At 36.1% G+C, this 24,548-nt stretch overlaps 1 protein-coding gene across 1 annotated transcript in view; it reads left to right on the top strand.

Annotated features, from left to right (window-relative positions):
- LAMA2 (laminin subunit alpha 2) overlaps window positions 1-24,548 on the top strand; it is a 369,886-nt gene that overhangs the window by 208,379 nt on the left and 136,959 nt on the right. Inside the window, 5 exon segments of the mRNA XM_030489189.1 lie at window positions 1,361-1,472; window positions 5,334-5,447; window positions 11,986-12,113; window positions 17,388-17,474; window positions 23,698-23,909. Coding sequence (XP_030345049.1) covers window positions 1,361-1,472; window positions 5,334-5,447; window positions 11,986-12,113; window positions 17,388-17,474; window positions 23,698-23,909 — 653 coding nt within the window.

The raw sequence follows: 24,548 nt of genomic DNA, 5'->3' as shown, positions 1-24,548 counted from the left end.
GTCCTGCTATCACCGAATTTGATCCCATTTTCTAACTGCATAATCTGCAATGGTAGTCCCTCCAAAGTCCAGTCATATCCCTAATGATGGTAAAATTTCTGTTTTTCTGAAGCTCCCGCCCTAATTTCGGAAATCTTCCTTTTTCCCCCTTACCTTTCATGTCTGTCTTATTGAGAGTAGTCATAAAATTGAGTGGGAAAATATTCCGTCTTAACCTTTCCTATAGCTGCTGCAGTAACAACAAAATATTTTTCTTGAGTGTTTTCTTATCCAAGGTCATCCAAATAATTTTCAGGATTTTTTGGCAGCCAAAAGCTAAATGACTTAGTATGGAGGAAAAAAGTTTGTTTTACATCTTCCGAAGAAAATTTATTGTTTTTTAACAAAATACCTGTCATGGTAGAAAGGTATTTTCTGCTGAAAAAGACTTCAAAAAGAAGCTTTTCAGGTAGCTCTAGTAATCAAACACTCCATTGAGATTGGTGGGTGAAAATAGAAGTCGTTGAGACTCTATCATGCCTTAATGTTCTTTCTGAATTCTTATAAGAATTAAATCCTCGAATCCCTATTTCCCCAAATGGAAACTGTAGAGGTAAACTACATCAGTTTCACATATTACCTGTAAGATTATCAAAGGACTTTTGTTGTCTTTCTCATCGCACTTGTATTTTTTCAAAATAAAAATCATGTTCGATGTTTGGCTAAACAAAGGCTGTTTAGCCAATGTCTAACATTTACTTTTTAAGGGCCATTGTGCATGGAACAGAAAATTCTTCAACTCTGTCTTTTCTGTCATTGGGGAAACCAGGGTATATGGTAGAGTATCTCATTTTTCTTTATTGTACATACCTTTTTCTTTCATACACAAAATACTTAGATCCTCCTGGACAGACCTGAAATCTTTTTTAGAGGTCAGATCTCCAGAAAAAAATACCCTATAACAAAAAACCGTGTAATGTAATATTTTAGAAAGCTCAAGTAATGATTTATAAATTTTGAAGACACTGCTTAGTTTCAAATTTGCTATATATATGGCTGCAATGCAAGTTGGCTCATGTGGCTTGCAGGCCAGGAATAGCATTCCATCTACTGGTACAATGCTGTGAGACTTTTTAAATCTATTTTTATCCATGTGTTTCTGACCATAGTCTCCCTCACATGATGGACAAAAATAGTAACAAGCCTACAGATGTGTAGTTTAGGAAGAAATAGATGAATATGAAAACCTCCTTATTTTTGAAATAGGAAAACAGAAACAAGCCACTAAGTGTCACAATAAATATTCTGCTTGTTGCATCCAGCCACACATCTACTTCCACCTAATTTGCTATTTTAACTGTTTCATTTCCGTTATATCCAGGCTAAGAAGTGTTAGCATTGAAGCTGCTGACCACACTTCAGCTGGGAGAAAGGTGGCATCTGCAGTGGAGTTATGTGACTGTCCCCCGGGGTATGATGGTACCTCATGTGAGGTGAGTATCATGATGGAGTCTAGATCAATTGTGCTGACATTGTGATAGTTGTAAGCAATCAGTGGCCCTGTGTTGGTAGAAAATAGTAAGAGAGCTGTCCATTACTATTAGGAATTTGGTATGGCTTGTTTAGTTACCTTTATTTCTAGGTGGTGGTTCACTATATTTGATAATATTTGAAATCTGAAGTTTTACACCTCTCTGGTGATTTCTTAGTTATGAAAAGACATTTCTTGTAATAAACAGAAAATGAATGCTTGATTTGTACTCTTCAGCCAATTGATATTACGTATGAATGAAACTATCACAATTAGAAGAAAAATGCCAGTTATCTTATCTGTGCACAATAAAGCCAGATCAAATTGTCTGAGTTAATGTGGTTGAGTTTCCTCTTTTGTTTTCTTAGGGCTTTGCCATTTGCCTTGGAGTCTTTGAGGATTGTGTGTGTGTTCTTGTGAGGATTTTTTCACTTTAGTTTGGTTCTGTTACAGATAATAACATACACACATGCTCAGAAAATACCCACTTTCCTAACCAATTCGTTAGTTCACACAGAATGTGTTCGTACAAGTGTACATATGATTAACTAGCTCACATGGGCATAGCTTGAGGTAAATAGAAGCCAACAAAAAATTCTTCAAAAGCTTTGCCTTTAAGGAAATAGTTTCAAACACCAAGATGCTCTGCTTCACAAAACTACAAACAGCGTGCCATTTACACAGACACTCTAGGCATTTCCTTGTCAACTCTCTTTTTCTTTAAATTTTTCCATGCTTGTATGTGATATTTAGGGCTTTAGAGTCTACTTTCATGCCAAATGTGGTTTCTTGTTGCTGGAGCTAGATAAACTAATGTAGAAAGAAGGCCTGAAGGAATTAATGGATATTCCTATCACTTCCAAAATGGTACAGACAGAAAAGAAACCAGAGAAGAGCATTGCCTACATTCACTGAGAAACAATTTTGAAGTCTGACCATTGTCTGACTGTTCAATTATCTGAATTAAAAAGCTGGATGAAGTGTCATTCTGCTTCACACTTTATTTTACTTGTCCCTTTTTTGTCTTAATTCAGATTTATGTGTGATTTCCTAGATAGCAGTTGGAAAGACCCTAATAGCAGATGTTTCAGTAGCTATTTTAGTTGTAGAAGCTGAAGCACTTGGGTAGAATTCCTACCTTGGTGTTGCCGAAATTCTCCATCCAACATTGTGTCCTTCAAGGCTAAACCTTTTCCCTAATTCAAAATAGTCCCTGAAATTTGATACATACTTAAGATCATATTCCACAATAGAAAGTACATCTATAGATAGATGCAAATTTGAAGTCTCTGTGCACATTAGTGGTCACAAACATTCTTTGATTCCTGCTGCGGCTAAGTGCTAACTGCAAACACCATATTGTAGTCCCTACCTATATGTTGGTTTTGCTCCCAAGACTGAAGGCAAAGAAAATGTGATAGACTTCTTCATGAACACACTTTTTCTGCTTCCCCTTACTGAATTTCACAGCTGTGGATAGGCCATTTGACAAAGCTGGCCTATCTGACAATAACAATGATAGAGTTAAAAGTTTTAGTTTCCATGCCTTTATTCACTGAATTAATTTCTCAGGAGTCTTGTAGCATGATATGCATTGAACAGTTACGGTTGATAGAAAAAAATAAGGAAATATTTTGGTGTTCTGAGTAGCAAGGGCAAGCAAGAAAAAAAAAAACCAAAACAGTGAAGTTTTAGATTTCCAGACAAAGTAGCAGTTGAGAAAGTATGGAAAAATAAATTGAGAATGTGTATTTCTTTAGAATACTATGTTCTTATATTTGTGTCTTCTGAATACTTTTGACCTTGTCCAACACTTTGCTTCTTCCGGTTTCAACCTAGCAGAGTTTCATTTTTGTTGATTTTGTGGAGGTTTTCAGTTTCATTTTCTCTTCTTCATTTAAGTTAATGTGTGTGTGTTTCCTGCATAATGATGTTATAGTACCTGACATAGATGCTGCAGCACTAAAAGCAGCCATTATTTACTTTTTTCCTTGATGTGAATGTTTTGGCGTAATCAATCTTCAGAAGACAACCAATCCCATTTAAAATATACTGTCTCTTGTGAGATTGTTCCATTACACAAATTTGGAATTCCTTTTCTGCAAGATTCTAGTCAAATAAAATTGTTATGGTTTTGCTAGTATATCTGAGAAATGAGCACAGAATTTCATGAGCATAGGTAAAGCAGATCAAATTTTAAATTTCAAATACCAATTGGACAAATTTGTGATAGTTAGATTGCTTACTCATGTGAATCTTATGGCCTTTATTTGTCAACATCCTCATATTTAATTACTTTTCCGCACCAGATTTGTTCCCTTTGTATCTATTCTTTTACTTCCACTGTAGAAGAAGTGGTGTTTGACTTGCATCACTATGATGGTCAAGAACTTTCGCAACTTCTGAATGTTGCATAATTTCTTTTGTTAATATCCCAATCTATAATCTTTTATTTTAGTTTTGTTCTGAGCCTTGCAGTTGATATTCTATGTCTAAACCCTTAGAATTAGTGACTTTTGGAGCCTTACTTTGTACAGGATCATGTGCACGAGATCATTCTTTTCAGAATCACCGAAAGAGGGAAAAGGTTTATAGATTTCTACAGAAACAGCTTAGGCAGTTGCATCTTATGCTACAAGGGTGGGGGGGAAGGCAATTTCTTTTACCCCATTTTTCTTTTTTTGGTTTTATAACTCTGAATTTAAATTTTTAGTATTTATGGGGTTTGTTAGGAATGTCTAACCAAGAATGAAAAAAAGGAAAAATAAGGGTAATGTCTCAGGTTTTGGAATGGTTTTTTTTAAAAATCATTTAAATTCATCTTCAAATTACTTTCACGTTTTGCAGGAGTAAGACAAAAAGGGACATAATCTTTCTTTTTATAAAGGAGAATAGTCTTGATATCTTTTTTGAAAGTATATGTGAAGGGGAAGAGGTTTTCAAATGATGCTTTTAGTATTCTATCACCTCAAAACTTTCTTTTGTATTAGCCAGGTGCTTTTGAAGGTCAACACTCTGTCATGAACATTTTTATTTTATGCAAAATCCTTGGATCACATGAGCAGTCGTATTGAAGAAAGATAATTTGCAAAAACTATAAAGCCATTTGTGAGATATATAGTAAGGAAGACTGCTGCTTTACATCTTATTATAAAGAAATGGAATAGATGAATTTTTGCTGATGAATCACAGTTGTATGATGTCACCTTTCCTAAGAAAAAACTGCCCATGCATTTAATATTGATCTGAATCTAACATTTAAAAAAATTAAAATCAGAGCACTTTCTTAAAGGGAAATGACTATACTTCATCTTTAAGAAGGACAATTTGTAAATAAAAGGATGGCTTTGGTTTTAGCCCATGCTTTAATTCAGAATAGTCTTTTGTTAGACTCCAAACAAGAAAGACTAAATGGTATTTTAATTGCTCTTTGCAGCTGAACTTCTGAGAAGGTTTTTGTTGTTTAGGGGTTTTCTTCCCTCTTTTTCACTCCCTCAGCATTTTGCCTTCTGGCTGTTTTTCAATCTGTACCTCTTGCTTTGATGCTGTCATATTTCAGTTCTTCATTTCTCTGCTTTATTTTACCATTTCAGAAAAATGTTCAAGTTAAGGATTCCTCTAATCTCACACCTGCCAATAAGGCTAAGGTCAGTGCAAAGCCATAGCACCAGGAAGAACAACTTTCTAGACAAATGATGGTATTTATTAATTTGACAAGTATGTTTTTGTGTGTGCAAGTATCAAATAAAAAAAATATTTTTTAAATCCCATTCCTTTCTTTGTTCAAGTGAAAGTTTAATTTGTTATCTAATTTATCTTGCAGTCTTGCTGGCCTCGACACAGGCGTGTGAATGGCACAATTTTTGGTGGAGTCTGTGAACCATGTACATGCTTTGGTCATGCAGAATCGTGTGATGATATCACAGGAGAGTGCCTGGTAAGTGTCACTACAGGAAACTGGATGAACATGGCCAACATCAATTCAATACGTCTGTGCAATTGAATTAAGGACCTCTGAGACCTGAAATACTCAAGAAGAAAAAAAGCCAGCCATTAACAGACAAGGTCTTTATGTTGAACTGTTGCTGAAGTTAAGGATCCCCTCATACCAAGACATAGTAGCTTCTACAGTTAAACAAAAGGAATTTTTTATTCACATAGGATTTGTGTTTTGAAATAGAATCAATAGCATAAGGTATGGCATGCAGAAAGCAGCAAATATTTCAATATTCTTCCATGCAAGATTTATCTCCCCTTCCCATATGTCTCCTGCAGCATATTCAATTTATAGTATGTGGCAGGTAACTTTGTAAATTCTGTTCTATTATGACAAGAAGATACTGCTAAAGGCTTCCTTCATCTAAATTATTACTAAACCTTGAAGAAACAATAAATAGTACTTTAGAAAAATAATAAAAGCATATGATTTGGTTAATTTTTTTTCTTTAAGCTATGGAGATTTTAGGTAGTTACCTACTAATTCAGCAATTAAATCTGTGATATTATCCATAGCAAGCTTAACAGCACACCACTATTTTCAGCCGATTCAGTAGCCTTTTGGAATGGGTAAATTATGCTGAGTAGACTTTTCTGATTAACCCAAGGGCATTTTTAGTTTTATATTGTCTGACATGGCATGAAGCTTGAAACAACATGTCTCATTTCATTAGTCTTGCAGAAATAGAATTTAAGCCAGTGCCAGTTTAGTGGGATGTCATTCTCTCATTTCCCTGCAGATTTTCAAGTAGACTCTGTATTGTGCATGTTTCTAAATGTTCCCTCTTATTTCCTTAAGAAAAAGCTGCTAGGAAAAATCCAAAATTAAAATGCAGGTTTTTTTTCGATATAATTTGGCACTTAGAATTATCACTCTTCTTCCTGTTTTGCCCATAGAAAATGTTTAATTGCAATGCAGTGCAAAAAAAGATATCCTTAATGTGTGGATCAGTGAATTTTTCAAGTTGCTTTTTCATGAATAGAAGCTTAAAATGATTCTCAATTTAATTATACTGTAAGGCTTAAAGAAATGCCTAGGATGAAAAATATGTTTGACATGACAGTCATGTTTTGAAACCTTCCCTTATATGCAATGAAAATGTTTATCACTAGGGTAATATGAATTTGTGTTTCTCAACAAAGACAAAATTTATTGCATTAATGACCATAGCCTCCAACTATGATGTCTATAACATCTGGGTGGGATAAAATCAGTAACAGAAAAGAAAGGGAAGGGAGAATCCTGTTTAAGGTATATCAGAACGATTAACTATTTTGCTTAGGGGTGCGTAACCAGATGTGAGTTCTGCAGTTGCTTGGTTCTCTGCCTTCCAGTTTTAGCCCTTTCACAAGTTTCCCTTCATTTTTGTCTGTAGCACCAGCCTGGTTATGAGAAAAGGCCATATAGTTGCATACTGTAGTGTTTTTGCACTTTTCAGCTGATGTGAACTACTGACTGAGACAGTAGAGCTCCCCCTTCTGTTGCTTCAAGGCCGCTGGTGTAAAGGTAACAGCACTGACAAGGAAGTGTAAAATAACCAGTTGAAAATGTACTTGAATCTATATGCACTATCAAGCATTCTGTATTTTATGAGCTCTGTCTGAGCTTATAGTAGATCATGCTATAAAGAAGAGGCGTGTAGGGAGCTTAAAATCAGTTCTGGATTTTCTTGCAGCTTACTTTGAAAACACTGTAAGTGAAGTTAGATCGGTTAGTATCCATGCAGGCTATTAAATGCTGCTATTCACTTTGGATCATAAGTCTTTTGAAGTGAAAGAGAGAGAGAAGTCTGAATGCTGAAAAAGAGAAATGTTTCACATCAAAGGCATTCTTTCAATTGAGGTTTACACAGCCTTTTGGCCTCCTTATTATTATTCATGGTGTTTTTTCAGTAATACAACAGACAAATTAGGCACCTAATTTACTGATATGATACTTCTTTTTGCTCTTCCTTAGCTTTGAAATGTAGTTGAAAAGCAGCTGAAATATGTTTTTGACTAATGATAAAAGCTCAAATCACCTGCTTCGACATCAGCCTGTATAAAAAGCTCATTTTACTGCATATCTTGCAGTAACCTGCAAGGCTTTGATCCCCACAGCAAACATATAGAAAGCTGCATGATACATCATTCTTATTACCATTGTGATATACAGAACTGCTTTGGTACATAGGGCAGGTTCTAACATTCAGAAATACTCTTTTGTAGTGTTACACATACACATTTTCACAGTAGCTTTAGGAAACTGGGTAAATCTAAACCTTGTAAGAAGCAAACACATTTCAAGGTGTTTAATTCATTGCAGGATACTACATTACTATTACTAAGCCCAGAGAAAGCAGATCTTTTTCCCTAAGATGTGCTCAAATTGCTAAGTGGGCAGTCCCCAGTGGCATCCATTTTTGTATTTTATTCTTTTGTGTATAAACAGCATAAGCCATGTAGATTGAGGCCAATGTCAGAGCTAGTGGACATGTGCTTTAGACAGTGTTCATCACAGAAGCGACAAAATGTCTCCACCCTTCTTCATATACACAGTACACATAGTGTAAAAAAATAATCCTAAATTAAATGCGGTATAGGTTATACCACAGGTAAAAAACATGTGAAGCCTCTGCAACACCTTGATTGCATTTGTAACATCAGGAAGGGAATTGTTCATGTAGTCTTTACATTATGGTAGTTTGAAAATGCCAGAAGAACATATTCATGCTTCCAAAGATTGTAATACCGTTGTCTGGTCTAGATGGCTGGGGAATATACTAAAATAGGCATCCAGGCTTATCCTTTGCATTCTTTAACTGGCTTAAATGAGTAGCTTCCCTGCTTGTCTCTGTGACAGATACCCTGAGAAAGGGCAGCAATGTGTCAAAGGCACTATCTTGGACTCATACTCAGTCATACTCCCTGTTTAAAGTTTTATTTTAATCACTAGTCTTCTATTCAGACTGTTTCTTTACGTATTCATATACATTCAGTTGCATATGCAGCTAAGCAGGAGTGATTTTCAGTGTGAATTTAGGGTTCCTTGATATGGGGCATAAAGATGTTAATTTGGTTTCTTCCGGGAGGAAGAGCTGACTCAGTAAAAAATGGTGGAAAACACACTCTGGAACATCAGCAATAAAGTCTTTGGGCGACAGGGTTTGAGTTGTACATAAAATTCTGGACAAAAATAAATTTCACATTCTTACTTCCTCAGAGGTTGCCTAAGTGATGTTTTATGGTGTTTGGAAATAAAAGAGGTCCAGAAAATTGATGCATTCAAAATAGTTTGAGATCCAGTACCTGGAACTTGAAAGCATATCATTCCTGGCCGCAAATCTATGGATCTATGGAACAAGGCATTGATTTCACCAAAACCACTCTATCACTGTGTTGGAACAAACTATATTTTGAAGGGAATAGATCAATGTGTTGGAACAAACTAGATTTCTAAAGGAATAAAAAAAAAGCCTATATAATGTACTGAGCACATTAGGGACAGTTGATCATGATCATCTTTATACCCAGACTTACGACACAAAAAAAATAATTAAATGATCCTACAAACATGAAATTAAGACTTCATAGGCTTAAGAATGTTTTTAGGAAACAATCATAGTATAACAAGATATTGCTCAAACTAGATGATGCTCAAAACTATTGCTGTATATTTGGCAAGTTTAAAAATTAGATTCAACCAATTGATATAAAGAAAACAATTTTTTCATGAGTACTGATAATGTCTTTATAAAGGCTAATAACTCATCTACTTCAGTAATTACAGTGATCTGTAAATTTGGCAAATTAGTACAAAGTTTAATTCACCACTGAACGGAACAGGCAAATTATGTCACATGTACATACTACGTAATCCTTGTTCTTTGTCCGGCGAAATCCAGCCTGGCTCAGGGAGAAAAGTATAGGACCATACAAGATCATAATTTGTCAGCTAAAGTCTAACATATACACAGTGCAACACATGCTCAGATTTTGATACATGTATGGGGTTCTTTTTTGGTTTTGAATTTATTGATTCATGCTGAGTAAGTAAGCTGATACAGAAATTTGGATTGAGGAGAGTTAGACACAGTACATGGAAATGACTGACAGAGTTTCAGAAAATAATTCATCAAAGAGAAGGTCAGCTCTTTGTAACATGAATTATTTTTCTACAAAATGGAAGGTTTTGGGGTTCTTGCTTTAAAGAAAGCAGAAGCTGCAAATACCACTCTGTAAGAGATGCATGGTTTTAAAATAGTGTGTTAGCTCCTCTCACTTTAATAACATCTTTGACATATAAGCTGTTCATATTCTTCAAAAACATGAAGATATGTCTCAGTTATTTAAAGCTAAACTTAACACAAAAGAAGAATCCATTATTTTTCAGAAAAAGTACAAATAATTTGACATGATGCCTTAAAAAAGTTGAACTGCAAAGGATTTTTCTTTTGAAACACTTAAATTATTTTTGTCACATCTTCTTTCAAAAGCGTATCTTCATGTTCCCAGCTACTTTTTCAGTATGACCGGTAGATGCTTTTTGACTGACAGCACTTGAAGTAACAATCAAGTGAACTTAAATGACCTAATGAATTAGAATTTAACCCAGCTGATGGTTCTAAAGCCGTAATTTTATTTGACTTAGTCTCAATAGTTGGTATTAGCTCACAATCTACCAAATAGGTGAAAATATTATATTGTGACTAATGCTTTCATTTCAAAGATTTACTGATTGTATACAAAAGCAATAAGAATGCACCCTTTAAAACAGCAAACACCATTTCTGGAGAGAGGTGCTTTTTGACTGAGAAGGGTATTCATAGAATCATAGAATAGTTAGGATTGGAAAGAACCTTAAGATCATCTAGTTCCAACCCCACTGCCATGGGCAGGGACACCACACGCTAGACCATGTTCAGGTGTTTCTTCAGCTGCCCAAATGTATAGTACTGGCTATGCAGAGCACAAGTCAAAAAATGTTACACAAATCGTTGCAATCCTGGAAAGCTGTGAAGAAGTTCTTAGAATAGTGCAATTTTCTTTATCCTTATTAAGGATACATTATGTCTCAGTCTGTAAGTCTGTTAAATATCAGTCAGTACCATATGCATAACTTATTAAAATGGGAAAACAATTTTTAAGTGTTCTTAAAAATATTTAAAGTTAAAATATAAGTTTGGAAATATCTACACCTTTAAAAAAACAAAACAAGACAAAGCAAAAAAACCCAACGCACAGAACCCTCAAGAATTCTTATGCAGCAGGTTGGGTAGAACAGATTCTAGATTTGATCTGGCCCATTGTCTAAATCAGGTCAGAACACGCACCATTAAATAAAATCTCCCTCCTAGTTGACATTGTGGCCTTTTCAAGTTGCCATATGCTTTTTCAATACATACCCAAACACATCAAGTTGATATTTAAGAGCCAAAATAATTTCTCCTGCTTTCTCTGTTTTTACACTGTAAAAGGGTATCTTGGGTATCTTGTGGCAAATAACAGTGAAAAGAAGTGTGGTGTGCCAAAAATGTGGTAAAAATGAAGAAAGAGTTTAAGATAGAAAACTAATTTGCTGAGCCTATCATGGATCCTGCCAAATTAGTTAGAATTTCTAGATCTTATATAGTGAGGGGGGAAGAAGAGTAGAAGGGTTAGTCTTTAAAGCTTTGTTCTTACATGTCACTGTGGGAAGCCTGTTCTGAGAGGACCAATTTCCATTCTGCCAAAAGATCATTTAATTTGAGATTAGCAAAAGGTTATATACGTATATGCAGATCTAGTGCTGCCAGTTTTATGTTGGATGTTTCATATACTCAGATAAACTGTCTCTTGTATTATGAAAGCCAGTCACATAGAGGAACACAAATTGCTGGATAGGGCCCTATATACAGTATACTCATCCTTGTTTCCACTCATAACATAGAGCCCGGATGCTATTCTAGGAAACATGTATTAATGAAGTAATTCAGGCTTTGCTATGTTCATAAATATATTTAGAATACTGCTGGCCATATACCTCGTAAAATGAGCTAAAGCATTTAGATGTGAAATGTAATAATCTATTTTTTAGAATTTACATAGTCTGGGCTATATTTCTGGGATAAACATCTGAAAACTCTCACAAAATATGGCTTCTTGTAAGACTGCAGTACTAAACCTGTTTTGTGCTGCTCTGAAGGTTGGTTTTCTTTAAGCAAGCTAAGACAATAGTGCAGCTGTTGTATGGTGGAAAGATAAAGCTCTGCAGTTAAATATTCTTTATGTTTTATGTAAAGAACAATTATCCGAAAACCCACAAAATACCTGATGCATATGAAGCGCTCACTGTAGCAGCTAACCTCTAAAACTGTTTCTCAAACAGCAGCAGAAGATTAGAATGTATAGTGCAGACCTCTTACAATCCTGTTGAGAGGATGTGCAGGTGAATGACCTTTGAGGACTTTCCATATGTAAGTTCTCTAATTGCAGATTTGTGCTTTTCGTTTTCTGTTTAGGACTGCAAACACAACACAGGTGGTTCATATTGTGATAGATGTCTTCCTGGCTTCTATGGTGACCCTACTAAAGGGACAGCTGAAGATTGTCTGTTGTGTGCTTGCCCCCTAAATGTGCCTTCCAACAAGTAAGATGCATATTTATCATGTATTATACTTTTTTACTTAGTAAGTTGCATACCTTTTTAATTTATACTTCTGCATGGGCACTTAAGATCTTTTTTTTTCTGTTTTATTCAATAATATGTTCTGCAATATAAACTTCTGGGGTTTTATATAATTGTAAAGACTGCTTAGCTTCACAGAGAGGTAAAGGTCAAGAAAAAGACTGGGTGAGACTAGGCTGGAAAGAACAACACAGATTTTGGATGACTGCTCTTTGAATCAAAAACTAGTATTTGTTTTTCTGTCTTCCTTAAGAGTCTCCTAGTTTTAAAGCTAAATTTACAAATCTGACATGTCAGGTTTTTTTAATAATTAAATTTAAAATCAATTCACGTTGATCAAATAAAATAGTGATTTCTTCTGCTTTAATTTTCCTTTTCTTCCGGTCAACATTCATTTGATTCATTTGGAGTCTGAATTCAGCCTTAGATCTTGCAAGTGAATATATTTTGTCAGCATATCTTGGAAAAATCACTATAAATTTGTTTTATTAAATAAAAAGAATAGTGAAAAACTAATCAAAACTCTGCTCTAAGAACAAACGTTTCCTTCATTACAAAAGCTTGTATGTGCTACTTGCTACCTATAATTTAATAGACCCAGTAGCTTGAGTATTTTTTCATTGGCTTTGTCTCACTACCTGGAAAATAACAATATGAAAATCATTTGACATGATGTAGTTGAAGAAAATTGTTCTGAGTCTTGTCTGGTTATCTTTTCTTGTGCATATAAAAATAATGGAATTTACGAGTATCAGTTCAAATTAGCGCATTTGGTTTGTGCCGTCCAGCATGGCTTCAGAGAAAAGGAGCCCTGGTGCAAGTAGCACATGTCCAGATTACATAGAAGAGGTGCTGTGGTGCAATACATACGATAATAGCTCAGGAAGATCAGGAACTGTTCAGTATGTGTCTGAAATGTTTGCAGTGATAACTAATGCTTGCCTAAATTTGAACATAAATTGGATGTGGCTCCCTTCTGAAAAGAATTACTATTAGTCCATATATGCATTTCAGAAGGTTTGTAGGATTGTACTGAAAGACTGTAATCTACTCACAGAGGCTGCCTCATTCCAAGGTCTTCACAGCTTTAAAGCTTTAAGTTTAGGTGGCTATAGGAGCTGACAGAGGCACTGGAGTAATTTTTTTCTTTTTCTCCCTTCAGCCTTGTATCTTCTATTTTGCCCCATTTTTTCTTAAAGCAGAAGTCAGATTCTGTCTATGAAATGCACTTTACCATTTAAGAGTATAAAGAGCATTTCTTAAGGTTTACAGGGGAAAATGCATGGCTGCTACTGGCTCAAAGAGAGAGCTCTGCAAGATGCGAGTAAAGAAGAGAACATAATCTGAGTGGCAGTGTGCCAACAATAAGGCACAGGTGAACCAGATTCTGCTTTTAAGTAGTTCGGGCTAATGCTGTTGCCTGAACAGCAAATAGTGGCACTGTCATTTTAAAATTGTACTGATCTGGGCAGGAATCATCTAAGCATTTATCAGCAGAAATTCCAGGGGATTGTAGAATGTGAGCCTGCCTTCCTGTTAGCACAGCTCTTCAGTTGTTTTTATTAGATATACATAGGTTTATTATATCTGCTGCTCAGGCATGGTTCCTCTGATGTCCTCATTGCTTTCACATACTTAGTACTTCCTTGCATAGTTAATTAATTATCTTTCTCTTATTTGAGAACACTGTACTGACAAAACAGGAAAAACACTGTCACATTTATTTCTTGTGCAGATGTGTAACAAACAAGTCAAATAGATTGAATTTAGGTTTTTATTGGCAAAATGCCTAGAGACCTCTATTACATATTCATCAGAGTTCTGTCTGCTTTACTTTCCTTTTTTTGAAATTAAAAAAGAGAGTCCCCTTTTTAATATTTAGTTTTCTTGAAAAATATAGCTATGCTATACAGATGTAGTATATGTCATGTTATTTCTGAATAACCTAACAAGTGACTAAGTTATGTACAAATGATTATTAATAGCTGTCTACAGATTTTAATTCCTGTAGTATTTAATTCCTAACATGGTATGAGAAGACATCTGTAGGTCTCAAGCTTAATACCAATTACCAAGTTCCTGGTACATAGAGAATATTGTCCTTGTAATGAACCTCTGAGATACACTTCTGTTAAGAAATTTGTTTTGTCTTTTACAGCAGTGTCTTATTTCTTTATGATGCTTATAATGGTTCCCATCACTGTTTTCACAGCACCTGAGTCTTTTTCTTTGCAGTGCCACATAAGATAGAGAACTATTCTGTGCGTTTTAGAAATCTGGTGGTGATGGTGGTGTTCTGTAATTAACTTCAGCTGATTTAACTGCTGCTCATTCCCTCTCCTGTTTCCTGATGGCAACAGTTTCCATATGCAATCATTGAAGCTGCTTCTGAAGCACAACAGTGATGAGTGACTTGCCATACGTCAGAAAAGAATGCTTGGAAAAATCAGGAAACTAAAATTAAGTTGTCTAAGCTTGTTTTCTGGATCCTGGGCTATATTTTCCTCATTTTGCATATATCTCCATATTTTCACTTATATGATGCAAATTAGATCGAAATCCGTATTACAAATGGCATATGTAATGCACTTCTTTGTCTTACCTCTTCTCATTAACTCTTACAAACTATTCTAACATTCTTAGTCTTTAAGGAGTTCAAATAAACTGAATTTTTTCCCCCCACAGAAATTATCAGACATACTACTATATAATACTTTCTACCAAATGTAGATGTCTGGGATAATTACTGGTTTTCTCCTGAAGTGGTGATAAATTTAATATGGATAATGAAGACCCTGACAGGGATGTTTTATCACTGGAAATGGGAGCTAGAAGATATCTCACTCAGCCTGGGAAGGTCACAAGTAAACTCGTAGCATGTGAACTAGGAATTTGGGGTGGTCTCAGATTTTTGTTATTTTCTTTGAAAATTAAATAAAATCACAAATTTATTCCCAAGAGATGTCTTCTATAACAGACTTGTAAGCCTTCGGGAAGCCCTGTCTCCCAACATAAACCTATCACATATATACCCGTACTGTGCATTCATACTTGCCCATGTCTGACTGATATTAATGTTGTGACATTATATTGTTACCTTCAGTAAAAACTGAAAAGAGTGATTATGAATCAAGAGGGACTAAGATTTTTTGAAGCTTGTTTTGACAGATCAATAGATACAGTTCATTAGTATTTATCACTAGTGAGTAATGAGATTCTAAATAATCAGGAAGATAAATTCTCCTCACTCTACTATCATGTATAACCTTTATAATATCTAGATGGGAATTTCTCAGTATATTAATGTTTAGTGTTGAGATGTAGACTGGTAAGTCAGAGAAAGAATCAAAGGATGCTGGGTCTGAGCACAATCCTTAAAACATGGAAATTCTGCTATTCATTATTATTTCCTAGTAATATTAAGTATTTAATTATTATTATCTTTAAAATTTATGCAATTGAATTCAGAGCTCTTGATTGAACTGTGGTACAGTCTATCTTATGCAATGCTATTATGAGCTGTGATAACATCTCCACAGTTTCCCATGTAGCTTTTAGAAAGAGTGAGGTTGAAAGTGGCAACCAGGATCTTATTTGAAAAAAGTCAGGTGCTGCTGATTAGATTCAATAATAATGCATGCCTCAGTAGAAAATTGCTTTCATTGCCGTTTAAAAATATAATGAACAATTATTGTTTCTTGAACCGGCTCTTCGTGCATTTGTGAATCTATTCTTAATTGAATGACATTGCAAAATAACACAAACATAATCCTTATGGGATAGAGGAAAATCCCAAAAACTGTCTAAGTTTACTGGACCTGACCTTCCCACGTTTTTCTTACTGATCTCTCATGCCTGTGGGATAACTTGCCCCATGACAGACAGGGTATTTTTAAATGGAAATAATCTATAACAGAAAGAGAATAAAGAGTAACTGATGTCAGATCATAGGAACGATGACTCTGGAGAAGTGGAGTCCAGTCACCAGCAGGTAATCATGTTACATGACACTAATAAGGTTTTTCTGTCTTCCCTGTGCCTCCTCTTTTCCAGCAACTTTCATCCTATATCCTGCTTTAATTTATCCATGGTCAGGTTATGTCAATTTGTTATTACTGTAGCCTGAGCTTTTACCTTAAATGTATCTTCGTCTGATCTTTGTTAGAGCAATTGTATTCCTTCTCAACTTCTGTTTTCCTAGGTTACAAAAGTGTAGTGTCGTCTTTTCAGACAGGTACTTTTCCTGTTGTGAGTAGTCACCCCGCTATGCACCTGTTCCCATTCTTTTCTTTTCTTTTTTCCCCCCCCCCCTCCCTTTTTCTATTTTTCTATTTATTTGAACAGAATTGATTACCATTATTTGATGAGACCCTATAAAGGTGCTCATATGTCTCTGTCTCTAAAAATCATTCCAGAATGATAGAAGAACAGGTTGCCTCTTCTTCTGTGAGGTATCTTTTAGAGTGTCAGGAGGTTTCCTCACAAAAGTGTGTTAAGGGGGAAAGAATGTTGAAAGCAAGGAGCTAAACTGTTCAAAGGTAAACATAGACATTGAGAGGTGAAGCTTGTAAATGCCTACGGTATCCTTATTTATATTTAAAAAAAACCCCACCAACAGCTAAAAATAAGTAGAGCATAGCAAAGAGGTAAACCTTGCTACATTGCAAGTTATTCTTAAACTTCAGCGTGCTTGTCTGGCCTGTTGCTTGAGGTCAGTGGCACTTGATTTAGTCAAATGCTCTCTCTGGGAAGCACCACCAGATATTTCCCTTTTCACCCCTCCCTTTTGTTGTTCACTGGCTTGGTTCACAGCTGATTATACACAAAGTTAACTGAGCTTTCAAATCAGTTGTTCTTCAGAAAGATTTATATAGAGTCTGCATTATGGCATAGCTCGTTTTGCTACGCCCTCAGGGGCACAAACAAACAGCTGTACATTCCTGCCTTTTTAATGGTATCCAGAGCACGCGGTGGCAGGCTCAAGTCCCATAATAACAGGCTATTGGGATGCTGCCATCCGTTACTCTATATTCAGTGTCGCAGAAATAGCAGAGTCATTCCAAGTTCAATTTGCTGGAGTCAAACTTAAACCCCATGTCCTAGACCAGAATCACTTTGCCTGGGCACTGTTTTGCAAATTAATGATATCTGAAGTAGGAAGAGAGCTATGCTGCTAACCATCTTTTCTTTATGCTTCCTCTTTGTCCCTCTTCTTACCCAATATCAACAACACAGCTTTAGCCCAACATGTCATTTTGACCGAAGCCATGGATTAATATGTGATGAATGCCCAGCTGGGTATGTGGGACTACGCTGTGAAAGGTAAGCAAGCACCATGCTTTTAACTATATGAGATCTGAAACAAAACTATTGATGACATGGAACTGTTCTACCTTTTTATTACTTCCTGTGCATCTTCCTCTGATATTATGTCCATGCTTTTGTGTATTTCTAGTGCTTGTTTTATTACTTTATGGTAAAGTACAAAGCTTCCAAGCAGCATTTGCTGAGAAGTCTTTTTTTTTAATTATTCCTCTAGCTTTTCTGTCACTCTCTTGACATTTTTATAATTACTTTATCTCTTTTGTCATTTGAGTGTTTAGAGCATGGCGAAATCAAATATGCAATAAATTACTGATGTCTCTTTTAGAGAAGTTAATATGCAGTCAAAATGCAGTTCTCCCAATAAGTTATTTGTTTATTTCAATTATTTTTAGGAAGAATATTTTACATTTTTGTTGCTTCTAGTTTCCCTTTGCAGTCTTTATTTAGCAAGTAGAACAAGCTAGGTTTTAATGACAAAAAAGATAATTTTTCTTTGTTGAATACATAGAAAAGCTCAATATATATTTCCTACAGTTATTAATACCTATAAAAAGACAAAAATTATGTCTACTATGACAGGTCTGAGTGACATGTTAGTAGTGAGAAAGTTCTCTCCCATTCTTATATCCTGTTATTCTCTGAAAGGATTGTATGGAAAATTTAAATGAAACAGAAGGCTAGTGTGAGTGTTGGTGCTAAGCTCCCAGGAATCCACTTCCACAGCAGGTGAGAGTGCGTAGACGGGGATATCATCACTGTGTCTGCGCACCTTTGGTCCCTTGGGATTTCACATGGATGGAACAGCTTTCAGGAACAGTTAGTGTGCCAGGGTACTTCTGCTAGTTGTTTGGATGTTGATGTTGCTTTGGCTTCATGATCCCAGTCCCCTCTAACCCTGAAAATGACACCTTTGTAAGAGGGACTGGGGAAGCCTAATAACTAACATCTGACTAGAATTATTTACCCCATGAAAGGCCATGAAAACATGGCACTTTTGTTTCTTAGTAGGCTTTTGCCATTTGGCACTTCCATGAGCTGCTCCCAGCATTTTCCATTGTAAACTCTAAAAAAAGGTAAGGCTTCTGAATGAAAACTTACAATATTCAGGCTGGGATGAGGAAAAGCAAGAACCAAGGAAGAACCAACCAGAAAAGCAGGAACCTGACCATATGCTGTGAATGGCCCTCTAGTCCTGTCTTTCCAATTTACATTTGCAACTACTTCCTTTTAAACCCCCTGTTGTGATATATCTGTCCTAAAGTAAGAGTGCAGGCTGTCACCTGTTTCTACCCATCATCACTGAGTCTGCTCCTGCTGCGTGCTATTTCTGCCTGTCTTTTCCTGTCTGTCTTGGAAGTCATCGCCTTCTTTCAGCTAGTGGGCTGTGAAGTTAATGATGGCAGGAATAAATCACATCAAGAGCACTTTGGTGGCAGTTTGTCAATGCCAGGTCATTGACAGCTTCCATTAGCAACAAGTGCTATTTCTGAGTGGAGCACAGGCTGTAGATACAGTAGGACAGAATCTGAATAAGTGGCAGGCTTGGTTTTTAGCCTGATTTCCTAAGGAAATGAGGCTAGTGTGATCTTTTTGTGCCTGCCTGTCTGGCTGCCCGCAAAGATGTTTGAACTTGTAGGTCAGTTTCAACCAAATTTGACAGAAGGGTAGGAGGTCTCAAAGATAATAATTGTTCCTGAAGGTTTTATTAAAAAAAGTGTCTGAATAGAGGTTAATAAATCAGGACACCTCATAGCTAAGGGGGAGAATGCTGTGTGTACTCACACCTGATTAAACAGCAGAGAATACAGAGAGAGAGAGAGAGAGAGAACGAGAGAGATTATTAAATGTTCTGCCTGTAAGAAAATTTTCACAGGGCAAGGAAAAAGCACTGCTGTTGCCTGAGGGATTACTCCCTGCTGAATAGCAACATCCTGCAACAAATAATCAGCCCTTAGCCTTGTAACAATGAGGTATAAATCTATTGGAAATTAGGCCATTAATTCCAGCGCTCATGGAACTATTTGCTTTTAATTGTAGCAAGTTGCTTGGAAATGCTCACAGCTGTCAATAATAATGAACAGGAGGAAGCATGTTGCCTTTTGCTATTAATAGTCATTGTATAATTGCTAAGTTTACCTGAAGTTCCCTTTCATTTTAGCAACTGTGAAGTGACAAATGATCTGAGCCACATGATTCATTAAGTGAATAGTCCTAAATTATCATGATGTACTATGATGAAGTGAGCATAAGCAGAACTGTACTTATTTGGCCTCCAAAATTGTCGGCCCCCTAGGGAGATAAGATCTGTGTGTGTATATATATATATATATACACACACATCTGAGTTGTAAAATGTCAAAAAAATTTCTACTTCTCTCACTTGAACTTTCCAGGAAAATGTTGCCAAAATTGCTAAATGTTCTGAGGGGTCCAGCTCATAACACCATCAAAATAATTGCAGATATACACTGTGTTGGGAGATACCACATATCTATAATTGTAGAAAAAGCCCAGCTTCCCCATTTAATCCTTTTCCACAGTAAATTAGAATTATGTTCTTCCTTTACTTGTTTTCCCAAGTGATATGAAGTAGGACGGACACTCTCCTAACTCCATAGAAAGGGTGTATGAGAATGTCAAAAGATTTGAGCCCACCACATTTACAGAATGATAATATGCATTTTCCAACTACACAGTCTCGATATAGGTTAGAGAACAGAGTTTTAGGGAAGAAAACAAAAAAATGGGTGAGAGACTTGCTGCTTCTGTAGCACTCCTTCATTTATGACTGTGGTTCCAGTAACCTTTTCCTCCTAGAAGGAGAGATGAGAGGTCAGTGTAACTTAAGTGTGAGGAAAAGGGTGAGCTAGGTTATGTCCTTCCTTCCTCTCCCACTCCCCATTCTTCAGGTCTAGCAGAGAGTGCCGCCAGCCGCAGTCCCTTGTGGGTCCCTTGGCTTCAACCTGCTGCTCCTTCTAGCTAATATAATTCTTTCACTAGTGCCAGAAGTACAAGTCTGTATTTCAGTGCTGATGGGAAAAGGATCAAACATTCAGGAGACTTGGTACAAGTGTTTTATGCAGGATCGTTTACAGCTTGCACTCTGACACTAGAAAATGCAAGATTTATAGTTGGTCATACAAGAATAACATCTGTGCCCTGCACCTGAGTTAACATTTTTAACTGCATGTTCACAAGCCATTTCTCCACACGGCTTTTGCCCAATTTGGTGCACAGGTTGAATGCACATATGTTTAAAAGCAACTGTAAAAATTTCCAGACTTTAAAGTGTTTGGATTTGCAGCCTAAATTAACTCCGTCTCAAGGGTTTTTCTTTTTCCAGTAAATATAAGAAACGTATAAAATATACCTGTGTTTGTGTGCATATATATATATATACACAGCACCACACAGGCTGCTATAAGGAGTATTAACTCCATCACAGCCAGACCCAGTGCACATACATATACATTTATATAGTGGCCCTGTATTTGTCACCAGTTATGCCAAATAAAAAGTGTCTGTCACAGACATACCTGCACTTGAAGCTAAAGGTGAGCACAGAAGAAAGAAAAATATGGAAACAATCTTTGTTCACTGCTTTTCCTCCTTTTTTTCTTTATTTTTTAATCTCAGTGGTGTTCCATTGCACTTAGCAGTTATCTATTTCATATAATACATAGATGTAATTTTCCACACCACATAAATTATTGGTTGGGTTGTTTTGTTTTGGTTTGTTTGATTTATTTATTTTTTTTGAATGAACCTTTCCAAACGTGTAATGCTTTGAAGCTGAGACGAGTAACTGAAGTAGAAATGACCTTAAGGGAATAAAGATGTAATTAGGGAAAGTGGATTTCTTAATCTTCCCCTGCAACTTCAGGAGAAGTGGGAGAAAAAGTGGAAGAATTTACACATAGCTACATGCACACAGTTTTCTTTTAAGCTTAACTGGTTTACCTCTACTTTCAGGACCAACTTGAATCTGGATTCAAGATTATCTGTGTGTATAAGTAGAACATAGCTACATGATGGTAGTGGGTTTTGCTAATTTTAATTAGCAAAGTCTAAACTGGTGAGAATGCAAAGAGTTATCAAGGTCTCCTGCTATTAATAGAAGGAAATGATTAGCAGTGCATTTCTCACAAATCCTCGGAGTATGTTTTTCTGTGAACTGCTCGTTAAGTTTCTGCAAATACTATGAGACACAGAACTAACCCTTAAATGAAAGTGAAAAAGGAAAATTAATACACATTAAGTGAAGACAAATAGATTAGCAGTACCAAGAGATACAGATTTATGACAAATACGCCAGTAATAAGTAAGAAAGATCTCCGCAAAATGTGGGTGAACTTCAGCCATCATCTTTTTTAGGTAAAATAACTGCGTAAATTATCCAGTTATTCTTTGGCTCTGATAAAACATGACTATTAATTGGTACATGTATTAAAGAGACATTCCTGACCTTTGCAACTGAGATATCATCACTGAAAAAAAGCCAATTTGTTTTGGCGAAAGTAAGCTAAAAATCAGTGTTTTGGTTGCTGATATATCCACTATATAAGAAATAAAAAAAAAAAAAAAAAAAAAGCCTTTCTTTGCAGGGAATACAAGGAGGCTGCATTTGTGACAGGTTCTGAAAATAAAATGCCTGAATTATTCTAATGACAAGGCTTTGGTGTATTGTTGCTATGAGAAGATAATTGTGAGAGAAGGCAATGCTAAAGGAGTAAAGCACAGTGGGCTAGATTGTGAATATTTTACTCATGTTCTTGAGTGCTTAGATGCACCCAAACCACTGGACTATTTATACGTATTATTCATCTATGGTCTGCATTGTGGGTGTTTTTAGAGAATGGAAAAAATCCTACTTGGTGTGATATCTTACAACAAAAAACTGTTCAATGAGATTCAACTATAATTTCTTCCCTAGTCTCAGTTATCCATTTTTTTAATCACTGCTAATGATACTGAGTAATACTTCATAAATGTTTAGATGGCTTTGTTGAGGATTCAGTTGGAAGTTTCATGAGCTATTCTGGATGCAAGGAAAAGGATAAACTTGATGAGCATAAAGGGACAAGCATGAAAGCATAGTGGACCTCTGCATATTAGGATGGTATGCAAAATCCTTTCTTGACCATACCATCCAGTACTATTACAAAGCAGAGAGGTTATCAATGTACATTAGAACTGCATTCAAACCAACTTTCAAATAGTAGGAAACATTAATTTATACAATGTGTTTTATGTACTTTCTGTTTTCTTTACCCTAATTGGAGTTCATCTGAAGTGCACATGAATAACTTCATTAGCTGGAACTGGGCAATTTTTCTTCTTTTTCTTCACTATCTACAAGTTGCTCTTTCTGTGAAGTGTGAGAAAATGTGATGGAAAGGGAAAGCGGACCAGAATATAAATAGGAAATAGGCTGTGAGATGAGTAGAAATTTGCATTAAATATACACTCATGTTAGGCCAGATTCACTAACCTGTTTTACATGGTACTCGCAGGAAATTGCTGGTGGGCAAGGTGGAAAAGAAGGTGATATTGTTAAGCATCTCTGTTAAAATATGAAAGGTGTAGTCCACACCAACATAGTACATGTAATAATAGGCAATCTTTTTGTAACCTGGCTATACACAGAGATTAACAGTCCATTAATAAAAAATCTCTGACCATGCAGTAAATCAGTGGAAGGCCAAGTTGAGGCGGATCTTGTTAGGTGAACAAATTTATGTCTGCTTTACTTTCTAAACCTGTTTTTCTAAACTAAATAAGGTAGAGGGGAAAAAAAAATAAAAATCATCAAGCTTGCTGGTAAATGAGCACAGAACATCTAGGCGCGATGTACTGAAATACGAAGCCAATCTAACATAGAATCGTAGAATACTTTGGGTTGGAAGGGACCTTTAAGGTCGTCTAATCCAATCCCCCTCCTCTAGTGTGCCAACAGACAGATTTCTTACTATGCTTTGTCTCGCCTTCAGTGCCGGTGACAAGATTTTTCTCCCACTGAAATCTAATTACTAGCAGAACTGGCAGGATTTCAGCTGGTATTGTATATCTACAGCGTTGTTAAAAAGGAGGGAGAAAAAAGACACAAGAAATACTTGAAAGAAAATCAAATTATTTTTGGTGATTAGTGAGGCAACAAATTTAAGTATTTCTAATAAGAGGATTATTTAAGGATCCTAACTGGTAATGTCTTTTACCTTAGGTGTGCAGAAGGCTATTTTGGACAACCACTAATACCAGGGGGATCATGCCAGCCATGCCAGTGTAATGACAACCTTGATTTCTCCATTCCTGGCAGCTGTGACAGCTTGTCTGGTGCTTGCCTGATATGTAAGCCAGGTACAACAGGCCAATATTGTGAGAGGTGTGCTGATGGATATTTTGGTGATGCTCTTGATGCAAGAAACTGTCAACGTAAGTAATGAACTTTTACTACTCCTGACAGTATTGATCTATTCTATAACCATGTTCCTGAGAGGAAGAGTGTGCCTCTGTCTGTGTGAGTAGGAGAATGATACGGTGTACTTACACCTCTAATAATAATAGTGTTTTACTTGCACCTGCACCTGGAAAGAGAGGCTTCAAAGTAAATAGAAAGAAGAACCTATTAAAAAACTTCCTGCTGTAGTTGAAGCAGTAATGAAGCAGACATGGAAAAAAACAGGGAGAGTAGAGCATTGCATGAATGCAAAAGGTTATAGTAAATGTCAGATCTACAAAAATAAATACAAATAAATGAAAATGATTCACTATAAACGCCATAAGCCATCCAGGAAAATCCCATTAAGTAGTGAGAATGGTGCTGAAAGGAGGGAGTGATATTTCAGTTACTGAGGGGCCAAACTCTGGCAGCATTTGTGACCTCCATCCTGCCTACATACCCTCAATAAGTGTTGGGAGCTGCTGCCTCTTACAGGCCAAAATTCTCCTGTTTCCTGCAAAGCAGAGTCTGAAATCTGCTGACAGTTTTTCTAAGGTGCTCTGAAGTAAGATACCCAGCACTGCAGCAAGCTACCACTTCTCAGCTGAGTGGTGGCATGTTCAAGTATTAGC

Source organism: Strigops habroptila, chromosome 6 (assembly GCF_004027225.2).
Source record: "Strigops habroptila isolate Jane chromosome 6, bStrHab1.2.pri, whole genome shotgun sequence".
NCBI classification, from domain to species: domain Eukaryota; kingdom Metazoa; phylum Chordata; class Aves; order Psittaciformes; family Psittacidae; genus Strigops; species Strigops habroptila.
The sequence above is the reverse complement of the archived record's forward strand: the minus strand, read 5'-3'. Positions and strand labels throughout refer to the sequence as shown.